The sequence below is a fragment of the Buteo buteo genome, chromosome 17 (assembly GCF_964188355.1).
Source record: "Buteo buteo chromosome 17, bButBut1.hap1.1, whole genome shotgun sequence".
NCBI classification, from domain to species: domain Eukaryota; kingdom Metazoa; phylum Chordata; class Aves; order Accipitriformes; family Accipitridae; genus Buteo; species Buteo buteo.
This window is the reverse complement of record NC_134187.1, coordinates 11,784,204-11,795,821: the sequence shown is the minus strand read 5'-3', so window position 1 is coordinate 11,795,821 and position 11,618 is coordinate 11,784,204. Positions and strand designations below refer to the sequence as shown.

Here is an 11,618-nt window from a genome sequence, read left to right as displayed (position 1 = left end):
GCTGAGAGACCTCTTCTGTCTTTGTCTTCACCACAAAAAACTCTTTCACTCTTCATTCTTGGCTCTTCACTCCATTGTGAGACTCATGGCTACTCCAAAGGGTATTTAAACCAGGCCACACCATTGCATCTGCTTGTGACAGAGATGGCTTTGAGCATCCTTAACCTGATGTAAGAGCCGTAACCAGTTTGAGGTGTTCTTCCATATGCTCTGCTTACAGTAAGTCATATCTCTGGGAGGTGTTGGAGCCATGCCCACCTCTGCTGCCTAATAACCTTGCAGCCAAGGACCATGAGAAAGGGATGGTGGTTGCCAATGAGATGCCAGAACAAGAGAACTAGGAAATGCCCTGTTAGAGGAACAGATTCATCCTGTAAGAAATCTTCCTGGTGGGGGGTAAAGAGACTGCTATTCAGCATCTGGCAGCGGGGACTCTGGCAGTCATCTCTGATATACCTACTACTTCAGATGACTGTGAATGTGTTAGAGGGCACTGCCTCAAGGATCCTGCCTGGGTTGATCGATGGTCAATCCAGCCTTCAGTGCAAGGAGCATGTGCACAGGAGCTCATGGGTGATAGTGATCAGAAGCTGCTCATCTAGGCAGGGATGACATATGTATTCAGATGTTGTTGGTCCCAGATACTACTGAGCAGGGTAACTGAAAATTACTTTTTCTCCTAAGACATTGACCTGCTTCACTGCTTTATCTACCCAATTCAAGGAGATGGGTGTGTTCTCTTTAGCAATATTGCATGCCAGTGCAGGTTAGAGGATCTGGCAGAGGAGCCCAAGGGAGTGTACCTGAAGATCCTCCTCAGCATGTAGGAGGAGCCCTCTGATTCCAGAGTCCTTAGAACAGATCACAGTCCAGGAACACAGGAGGACACATGTTGGAATGCATGCGATGATGACCATCTCCAAATCTTCATCTGAACTAGTTTCCTCCAAATGGTTGTTTCACTATGCATGACATGCTAGCCTGGAAACTGAAAGGATGTTTTGGAGGTGCAAAGGAACTGAGGAACATGGGTTTATCATGTCTTGGTAGGTGGTGAGAGGCATCCAATGCACTCTGAGGATGTGTTCTCCTGTACAAAAAAAAAAAAAAAAAAAAGTGAAGTCACCTTCAGGATCTTATTTTCAGTATTTTTGTGCATGGGGACTGGTAGCAATAGGAGACATTCCCATTTGTCTTACCTGGACTCTTCCGTGTGATGTGGTGCACAAACTTGGAAGCTAAGAGAACAAGGACTGGCTTTGCCTGACCAGGCTCTGTTTCGACACAGAATTCAATCTGTGTTACCATTAATCCTCTTCCAGGTTTTGGCTGGGATGACAGTTTCTCTTTCATGAGTCGGTCTTCCAGTGTTATAAACAGGCTAAGAGACAGGACAGTCCAGAACCAGAGGACTCCACTCTATTCCCCTACTGAAAATGTTATCCATTGTAACTGTGACTGGCTTTGGGTTATGAGGTGCCACGGCATAAACTCATGGTATCCTTGTGAGTATGAGAAGCAAGACATTTTTTGTTGGGTTTTGTTGTTGTTGTTTGCTTGTTTTGTTTTGTGGATTGGAATGCTATTGAGAGACAATTCTGGTTCATGTCTACAAAAATAGAAAACCGTTTCCCTCAGGTCCTATCCCATTTCAGAGAATTTTCTTGAAAACTATTATTTGCTCCAGTAGCCAAGCCGTGCCTTGGAGCAGAAGACAATAATTTTAATGGGCAGAGACTACTTGGCAGGCCTGAGTCTCCCCAAACACCCAGATTAGTCTGGATGGCACTTGCATGAGCGAATGAGGCTCCACTCACCCAACGTGCTGCCAGCTGGATATGCAAAGCAGCAGCCATCAAGCCTAGGACAGTTGCCTGACAATTAAAAAGCAGTGTATAATCTGAACAAACATCTAAGGGCTTTTTGCTCAACTAACTTAGGAGAAGTGATTGTGGACCTTAACATCAACTTCTGGACTTTAATGTCAATTTGAATTCTGTAACTAAGCATGTATATTCTACTATGTAAATTTAATATGTGAACTCTTTACTTTTCTTCACACATGCCTTAGTGCTGTCAGGAATGACAATGCAAGAGGTAGTCCTCTAGTACTATGTGTGTATAGATCAAAAAAGATGTAAAAACTGGAAGCTCCTAACTATGTCCTGGCCAGTAGGTTTCATTTTTGCTGGAGGTGGATGGTTGATTGGAAATAAAGGTAAACATAATAGACCAGATGATTCAGTTTCCAATTTATTCACTGATTTACATGCTTACCCTGTCAGGCACAAGAAGCTCACCTCCGGAGTCCCGCAGGGATCAAGGATCCCATTAGCCTTTTCCACTATCAAGCCTGAATTGCTATGTTCAGTGAGAATCAAGTGCCAGCAATCTGTGCACGGTGTTTGTTTTCCTGCACCCAACATCTACAGCTCTAACAACGCAGGGATGAAGAATGGCTGATCCATGTTCCACTTCATCAAGGCAGGACCGGTGTTCCTGAAATTTGCAGCCATGCTTTTGTGGTGAAGGTACACACACAATTTATATTCCACAGCTAAGGAATATTTTTGGATTCCTTGCTGATTCTGCACTCTCACATAAAAACATCTGCTAATAACATTTTTTATAATCTCCATTTGGCGAGGTAACTCTATCCCATCCTGGCAGACAATGACCAGGCCTCACTTATTCATGTCTTCCTCACCTCCTGGCTGGGCTGGGAAATGTGATACGTTTTGGGCACAAAGCCTTTAGCACTTACGAAATTCCAAGTACACCAGAAATCTGCAGTGCATCCCATCAACAACACATGCTGGTGTGAACACAAAAAAACCTTTCTAATGGTCTTTATCCAAGTTTCAGGCAGGATCAAGGCTTTCGCCTTTGTTTTCAAAGAACTTTGTGGCTTGGACCCAGAACATTTGAAAGATTACCTACGTTTCTGGGAGGGAAACCACAATTAATGCAATGAAGCTTTCTGCAATAACAGGACAGTTCATCCAGACAGAAGAGAACAAACTTTCTTAGAGGCTAACGTGGGATTCTGGAGTAAATTCCCCCAGGAACCACAGATCATCACAAGCCTTCACCAACTTCTACTCCCACTGCAAAGCACTTTCTTTTGGTTTTGTCTCTTCTCGTATAAATTCACAACAACAATAAAAATAAAACAGGACACTTGTTCCACTAGGGAGAGGAAGAGAACAAACAACACCTGACAGATGTTAGTTGCGTCACTTGGAAGACACTCAGGTACATGGATGACACTGAGATACAGGAACTTAGCATAAAAGAGGTAGAATAGACTTACAGTGTAAATCTGCATGAATTTATGTTGCAACAGGCACCTGTCCCCTGGAAACTCATATGAGGTTGCCAAACTGAGTTCACGCAGATCACAAACCAGCTGTAAATCCTAAGTGAATCTAGTCAAGAAACAAGGAGTTCCATCAACAGCATTATTTAAGGTAGATTCTCTGCTGTTATAAAGGTATGTTCTAAAGCTTCTGTCTTTGTGCCAGTCAAAATACTCACGGCATCTCTGACTTCTGCCCAGCTCTATGAAATCTGTTGGGACTTAAGTGTCTTTGAGAATTCTAGCGCTCTCTCAAATTTGGCTGGAAGTGTTCACTTCCGGTTCTAAATATCCAAAGGAGGCAAGAGACACAGAGACACTGATTACACAAACTCTGCATAGGAAATTATGCTAAAACCTCTACATAGAAAAATGACAACGTTCTGTAAAGCCAGCTTTATTAGAATAGGAAAACAATACAGAATAATAAAGGGTTCCTTTAAACACAAGATCAAATAAGCTAACATTTCACTGGAAGCTGAAACCTTGTGATAACAAACCTACTGAACACATACTTAACAAGCAAACCACCAACAGGTAAACACTTACATGTAAACTGTGCTTTTGGTAATATCAGAAATAACCATCAAGGACTAGCATTGCAGCATGATTTTTGTTATAAATAACCCGTCAACAGTATTTTAGAGAAATATAACTGTTCTCCCTGTCTCAAGCTATAAAAACAGTACAAATCTTTCCCTAATATCAAAACCACAGTGTTAGATCCAGACGGCTAAAAAGCCTAAACTGCTTAAGAATGCTATTAAAATAACTCTATTAAAAACTTACCTATATTAAAAATATTTCCTTTAAAGGCTGTTCTAGCCCAAAGTTAAATCTTTAAACATAGTGCTTACAGTATACAAATGTAGAGGTTTTCAGACATAACTATTGGTATGTTAGAGGCTGGCGGAGTTAAGAACCTTATTGTTAACGGTGCCATCCAGTCATGTGGATTTGTGGTATTTCTGAGCAATGCCATAGGGAACATGTGCAGCTATGGTGCCTAATTTCTGTGCTCCTTCGATGTGAAACATCTGGTCATCAAAGAAAATATGAGGGCGGATTTTCACCAGGATCGGTCCTTTAGGAGCTCCCGCTAGGAAAAGTGCCTCATCAACCTCCAGACCCCAGCTACGAAGAGTCTTCAGCACTCTGGCTCCAGAGCTTGCTGCACTTCTGGCTGTGACCAGGAAGGTCCTTATAGGACAATTTAATCGTTCGTTTTTCGCATAGAACTTCTTCTGGAGTTTCCCTAGGTCTTCCAGAAAACCTTTCAAAGGACCCTGAGTATGAAATACCACAAGCATATTAAGTATTTGTCCACAGCTCCCAAAATCATTCTTTTGCTTTCTATCACATTGCCAGTTACATACAGGATTCCTTCCCTAATGCTAGGCTACTCAGCAAATTCTCTATGTAATATGTCCAAAGGGGTCTGCACCCTCACTAGGAATTCACAAATTGGAAAAAAAGTTAAAACCATAATCCTACATGGTATGATCAGTAGTAAACTGATTCTCATTAAGTCTTACAAGATCTCTTACAATATGAAGTTATAACTATAGTCTTTAACTTTAATAAAATGTTCTTTAAAAACACTTAACTCTTTTTACTATGAACCATGAGCCACAATTTTTTTTTCTGTGCAAAAACTAGTAAGAGACCTAATTACACAGGCATCACTAAACTCTTTCCAGATTAATGACAGTATTAGAATTACACTCCGATTAAAAGAAGTGATAGTTTGGGTCAAACTGCAATATATTGCACTGCCCAGCACTTTCATAAACCAAGCTTTTATTCTGAATTTATACCTTTTTTAACAATAGTAGAATTGGTCTTTCAGTTTAAGCTAATGTTAAAATATTTGTGGGTTTTAGACAAATGGCATAGGTCTGCTTGGGAATAAGCACAGCTACTACCCTGTTTCAATAACCAGAATATCCTGGTGTTTGAAATTAACATAAATAATCAAGGAAATCAGTAGTAGCCTTTCATTTTTCTAATGATACAATTAAAATACAACTGTAAGTCACTGTCTTATATATGCAGTTCTCAGTGAAGTAGGAGATCTGGTGAAAGGACTGCAATGGTGGGCTCTTTTATGTCAGACATGCATTTTAAAGATTATCCTTGAAAAAGGAAATAAATAGGGCAATTACATACACACTGGGGGAATTGGAGAAAGATAGCAGCAGTGAAAATTATCAGATGTTTTGAAAACTCACCGATTCAAAGAAGTACAAACCTGTGCAAGAGGCTTATTTTCATTCAGCTGTTCATGTTCAAAAAATCTATCTAATCCTTGCTCTTTGACAATCTGTTCTGATTCATCAGAAAAGAGAACCGCATCTCCATCAAATGCTACTCTCAACTGTGTATCCGAGTATGCAACATCTTTGTTGGCAGCGAACATCGTAGCTGATGCGATGCCTGAAAATGGATCAGAGAACCTCGGTTAGCATGTCCTGCAGAGTCATTCATTAAACTGTCAGCAGTTCAGTTCCGACAACTTATTTGTGGTGACCTTTATATATGGTGAGCAGAAACGATCACTAAAGCTAATTAGTAATGGCTGTTCTGAAACACATATGTATGGAAGCTGTCCCATTGACATAACTTCTTAGACATGCTTCCTTCCACTTATATGATAAGAATATACAAAAATGGTCCCCAAGGTGTGCTGAGACAAAGCAGGAAGTTCCAAGGAGACCACTGAATCAAACTATTTGCTATTTTTTAACTCCTTACAAAACACAGAAGCTGGCTTTTGTTAAGTCACATCAAAGAAATTGCTCTATTCAAATAGAAGTTGAACAGAGGTAAGGACGTGTGTATGGGAGTTCATTGCTTGTAGAAAGAGAAAAGAGAAGAAGAAAGAAAGAAAACAGAAAGGTGTGACAATGGTAGAGGGTAATTAAGTTGTCATTATCAGCAGGCTGAGGGGTCAGAGAGCAATAATAATACAGAGAAAAAAACTAATTTTATTTCAGTAAATAAAAATAAGTGATAAGTTTGCACCATACAAAATTGTGACTTTCTGCATTTGATGCAGCAGCACTACTTTTTGTGAAAGACACATAATATTCATTTTCTAACAAGCTCAACAGAGAGAGAACAAAAGCGAGTCAATTCAAACCTGCTTCTATAGCTTCTTGCACTTTTTCAGAGTCTGCTGAGAGGTACAAGTTCGTAAGGTACGCAGTCAGGTAACCAATAGGACTTTTTCCTCCCGTCATACAGAAACGTTCAATTGTTAAGCCTAAAGTAAGAACAGCACAACAAGGTGTGACTCTGCCTTGACACTACAAACCTGTAAAAGGAACCCATTAAAAGGTATGCTAGCCTACAGCTGACAGTAAACTTAAAAAAGAAAAATTTGTTCACCATAATTTCAACAAGTTAGACAACCTGACTACAATGTTTGATCAGCCCTTCCTCCTTGAGAATTAAAAAAAAAAAAAAATCCTTCTAAGACAGCAGAATAACTGCTCTGAAGGTACATGTATAGGGGGCACAAATACCAAACAACAAAAAGTTTACAGACTTCTCAGAAATTAAGATTCACACCTGACAAGTTAAATCTAGAGCTTTGGACCAAATACTGTTTAACACTTTCTCACTTATGCTGACACCCCAAAATAAGTATCAGCCTCTGAGGAATGGGTGTCAGTACCAAAGAAGCTGCTTTTACCAAGGCAGGAATAGGAAAAATAAAATGAATTCATTTTATTATGTAACAGCAAGCAGTTCTACAAGGTAGTATTTATTTTACTTACCATAGTGATTGATGCTGTTTATCAGTCTCACTCCCACTTGGGCATGGTTATTAGTCATCAGAACAATATCGAATCGTTCTTCATCATCAGGGTACAGCTCAAGAAGCCGGGCATTGACATGCTCCAGTGCCTGCAGGTTAAAAATGTGGAAGTCAATAGACAAGTGGAATGTGCCTCATTTCTTAATCACTGTGGTTTCAGTGATAGGACTGTCTTGAAGGGGAATGTGAAACACCTGATAGTTTAACTTGCCCAACTTGTTTTATTCCTTTCTGCTCTCCTGCTCCCAGCAACCATTTGACTGGGTTCATTTGAAAGGAAGCAAGTAACTTCCTTTTGCCAAGTTACAGAATTTAACTTTATCATGGAAATCCTTTTTCTTGGGACACCATAATCATCCAGAATAAATCAATGCATTGCTGAACATTATCATAATACCTATTAATCTTTTTTTTTTTTTCCCTTGTCCACCTCAAACTTGGACTTCCTCGTCCACTTGAAAATTGTTCTTGTGAAATCAAGGAGAAAGCGTAAACTACTTGTTTTGCATGCACAAATGTGAATTGGGGCCACACACTTATGCAAAGATTTACTGACACAGTTCAGGTGGTCAGGTGTCAAAGACTGTCCTTAAGTAATGAGTGCAAAGTCATATCCTATCAAACATTATTACCTTGGCGATTTCTAATTGCAGTACTGAATGAGCCAGATTTTGATTCATTTGAGATCTCTTTAAAGATAATGGGCCAACATGTTACATGCACAGTTTGGCATTCTTGTGTCCTTGGCCTTTCATCTGCTCATCTCTCTCTGTATCCATCTGTTCTCTCATCTTATTTAGAATCTTAACCCTTTGGGGTAAGGTCTGCTTTTTGCTCTAGATTTATTCACAGACCTCTGCTTTGGGATCTTGGCCGTTGAATGGAATTCCTTGGGATTACGGCAACAAAGTCAACAATGAAACATCAGATGAATGCAAGATGGGTTGACTTTCATTAAGATGCTTTACAAAGTCAGGTCAATTGTTAAGAATTAAAATGCAGATTTCATTATTAAATTCTGGGAATCTCACTTTAAAAAGCATGGCTATGTCATGTGGGACTGTGCCTAGGAAAACTCTAAGTGAAGGCCTGGTATAAGGCCTAGGAAAAAATCTTAGTATGTGGTCATAACCCATTTCGATTGCTAATACTCTACTACACTGGCAATTTCTTAAAGTATTAGAGAATAGGGGGGAGTGGAGGACGAGATGTCATTTGTTGTCCAGTGCCTGTACACTTTGCAGCCCAAGGAGATCCTGGCCTGTGATGAAGATTCTTAAAGTTCTACAAGCACGAGATATAATACTTTTAAGTTAGTACCTTAAAGATTTCAATAAAGTTATCCAAACAAAATACATTATTCCTTTTTGCCTTCCTTGTCTCCATGTAGAAAGTATCACCCAACAAACCCACAGTTCTCTAGCCTAATGATTCCTGTGACTAAGCAGTTTATGAGTATCTAAAAAAATATAAAGAATTAAAACGCAAATAGCATACCGGAAGGGAATGGAGGTCAAGGTGCATTTAGCTGAGCACAGCTAACAGCTCTGATTTTCAAAGCATGAAGAGTTAAAACAGTCAAACCTCGCTTATATTCAAAGTGAATTTGACACTGAACTCTAACAAATCTCTTGAAAACTGACTGTGCTAGCAGGGCTACTATCTCTAGCTGCTACAGATAGGAAAAGATACAGTAAATTCACTAGTTGGCCTAGCCTGACTGGTGTACAAAGTGAATTATTTTATGACCGCACTTTTATGTTAAGACCACCTTTACAGTGCTTGTGCTATTAATGTCATTAACAGCTGTCTGTTATACTTACAACAGTGTGGGTATTGACATAAGTAATTTTTCCACCCTGTATTTCCAGAAAGTGATAAATGCGGAAAATGTTTTAAATTCCGGAGAGTAAAACTGAAGTAATGAAAATCTGCTTTTAAAACCTGGAGTAAGTGTTCTGCCACAACTCTGCTGTCAGCAAGTATGACTGCTAATTATGGTTTAATAAATTTTCTCAAATTGCTGCGGTAGAGCTTATCAAACAATTCTCAATGGACACGAACTGTGTAGATGGCATTTTTTCAAGTCAGTCCCACTAAAACCTGTGTTCCTCAACACCATACATATTTTTCGTTTTTTTCTTTTGTAATTTCACTTGCTTTCCATGCTGGAGGCTGTTTACCTTGGCCATTTCTCTTATCTCGTGCAAAGAAAGCAAAACACTCCATTTCTCCTCTGCTTAAACGCTGACTCCCAACTAGGAGGTCTAATTTCTTTTGCTGGTCCTCAAGAACAATTTCCAGGGTGACAACGAAAGCAAGGAAAAATTAAAGCTGACCAAGAAAGAAAAAAAGTATGTTCATTTCTGAATAAAGTAATCCGAATGATATTGAATCAACGCCGCCTTTAATCATAGGAGTCCTATTACGAGTGCGGCGTAAAAAGGGAATGAGGAACTACGACGTTTTGGTTCTGGCTTTTTGGGGAGGGGAAGAGGTTGCAGCAAACTTACAACGACCTGGGGGCCTGGCTTCGCTGGAAACAGTCTTAAAAGGAAAAGCGCTTCGTGCGCCCCGCGGAGAGCGCGGTCTCCTCCTCACCCGCGCCGGGGACACGAGCGGTGACGCCGCGGGTGAACCGGCGGTGCGTGAGGCCGGCGGTACGTGATGTCCCGCAGGCGCTCAGCGTTAGTGCCGGCGGGGAGGGGGGGGGGGGCAGAGAGGAGGGGTGCCCGGGGGTGTTGGGGAGATGCGGGGATGATGCCGGGCTCCCCGGCCGCGGCCAGCCCACCGCCGAGGGAACGAGTCCCCGGCACGTTTCGGCGGGGCAGGGCCAGCCCCGCCCGAGGAGGCTTCGGGCTCTTCCTCTTCCCCAAATTTGGCCTCGCAGCATCCTCCGCGGCACCCCCTCCCCCTCCCACCCTCGCCGGGCCATCCCGCCCCGGTTCGCCGCGGGTACCTTGACGAAGTAGAAAGCCGGTCCGGGTTTGAGGGTGACGTTCTCGTTGTCCTGCTGGTACTCCACGTACTTCTCCAAGCCGTGCTCCTCGTAGATCCGCCGCTCCTCCACCAGGTCGAAGAGGGCTCGGGACGAGACGGCTACCGTGATGGCGTGCTGGGGCTTGGGCTGCGGAGCGACCGGAGGGTAGCGCCGGCCCGCAGCCCCCGGCCTCGGGGGTGTCCCCGGCCTCGGGGACCTCCCCGTCCCCGTCCCCGTCCCCGTCCCCGTCCCGCCCGCCCGCACTCACCGGCCGGGGTCTCTTGGAAGCCAGGTTGTCGTAGAAAGCCTTGGCGGCCGCCCAGTCCTGCTCGGCCTCCTGCAGCCGCACCTCCGCGCCGTCGCCGGGCTGGGTCGCCTCCGGGCCGGAGCCGCTCATCCTGGCGGGCGACGGGGGCTGCGGGGAGCGGGCGCGGCCGGAGCCGCCGCGGGCCACCGGGAAGCGCCGCCGCTGCTGCTGCTGCCGCTGCTGCTGCTGCTGCTGCCGGCGGCGGCGGCCGGCCCGCCCCGCCCCGCTCGGCTGGGGCAGGGGGAAGTCACCCGGGCGCCGAGCTTTCCCCGGCCCGCCCTGCCCGGCCCGGCCCGGCCCTCCCCTCCCCATCTTCCCTCCCCTTCCCCGGCGGCAGCACCGGCCTAGTGGGGCCGCGGCGCCGCGGCCTTCCCCCCGCGCCGCTCGGCAGGGCCGCAGCGTCTCTCCTCATGGCGCGGCCCGCGGCGGGGGCCGGAGCCGCGGCCTTTCCCCGCGGCCTGTGAGGGGGAGCGGGGCGCTGAGCTGCCGCCTCCCCTCCCCAGCGCCCGCTGGGACCCGACGGCTGCGCGCCGCGGTGCTTCCAGGGGCAGCAGCCTCCAGCACGGGTCGTATCCCCGGCATCGGAGAGCTGCTAGTTAGGTGCGGTGGGTGAACTGACTTCGCGTTATCGGCAACAAGTTTCCAGGAGACCTCCCGCATAACGTAGTGATCATGTCTCCAGCAGTCAAGATGGGCTGGGTGTGAGCTGGGGGTCCTTTGCTCCGCACAGCGACGCAGAGAGTACCTTCGAGAAACAGTAATTTGGACAGTAGCGCTGAGGGCGTGCGCAGCACGCGCAATAAACTGTTATTCTGGCGCCCGGTTGGAGGGGTCCTGGACCCCAGAACCCCACACAGGCCTGTGGGCTACTTACCTAATACGCGCCTCTCGGAAACCCGCAGACCTGCTTATCTCAACCACAGCAAAGGTTGCCAAACTGATGAGCTAGAGGAGAGAATGGAAAGCGAGGAAAGAAGCAGATTTTTCTCCTGAGCTAGTACGGGGTCTGGCACAGCAGACCCACAGTCTTTGCTGTTGTTGGTAGCCAGTGACTCGGTATCTGTATGTCATAGCCCATGTAAGCACCAATATTTTGAAAGGACGCTCTAAACATTGCTTCTGACCCGGATCACTGCATAATCTTTATCAA

At 44.5% G+C, this 11,618-nt stretch overlaps 1 protein-coding gene across 1 annotated transcript; it reads right to left on the bottom strand.

Moving 5' to 3' along the window:
- Nucleotides 1–3,739: 3,739 nt before the first annotated feature.
- NT5C1B (5'-nucleotidase, cytosolic IB) lies at nt 3,740–10,724 on the bottom strand. The gene is made up of 6 exons (XM_075049075.1): nt 10,430–10,724; nt 10,141–10,308; nt 7,141–7,270; nt 6,501–6,623; nt 5,610–5,794; nt 3,740–4,644 (listed from the first exon to the last, which is right to left on the bottom strand). Exons 1-6 carry the CDS (start codon nt 10,556–10,558, stop codon nt 4,306–4,308), a joined length of 1,074 nt encoding a protein of 357 aa, XP_074905176.1. The 5' UTR covers nt 10,559–10,724; the 3' UTR covers nt 3,740–4,305.
- Between the last annotated feature and the right edge of the window lie 894 nt (nt 10,725–11,618).

Bases quoted from the DNA above. Each gene is read 5' to 3' on its own strand.
- NT5C1B (XM_075049075.1), bottom strand. From the start codon at position 10,558: ATGAGCGGCTCCGGCCCGGAGGCGACCCAGCCCGGCGACGGCGCGGAG. The intron at 10,309-10,429 runs GTGAGTGCGGGC...GTCGCTCCGCAG, and splicing joins CTTCCAAGAGACCCCGGCCG to CCCAAGCCCCAGCACGCCAT. The intron at 4,645-5,609 runs GTTTGTACTTCT...TTTCATACTCAG, and splicing joins AAAATAAGCCTCTTGCACAG to GGTCCTTTGAAAGGTTTTCT.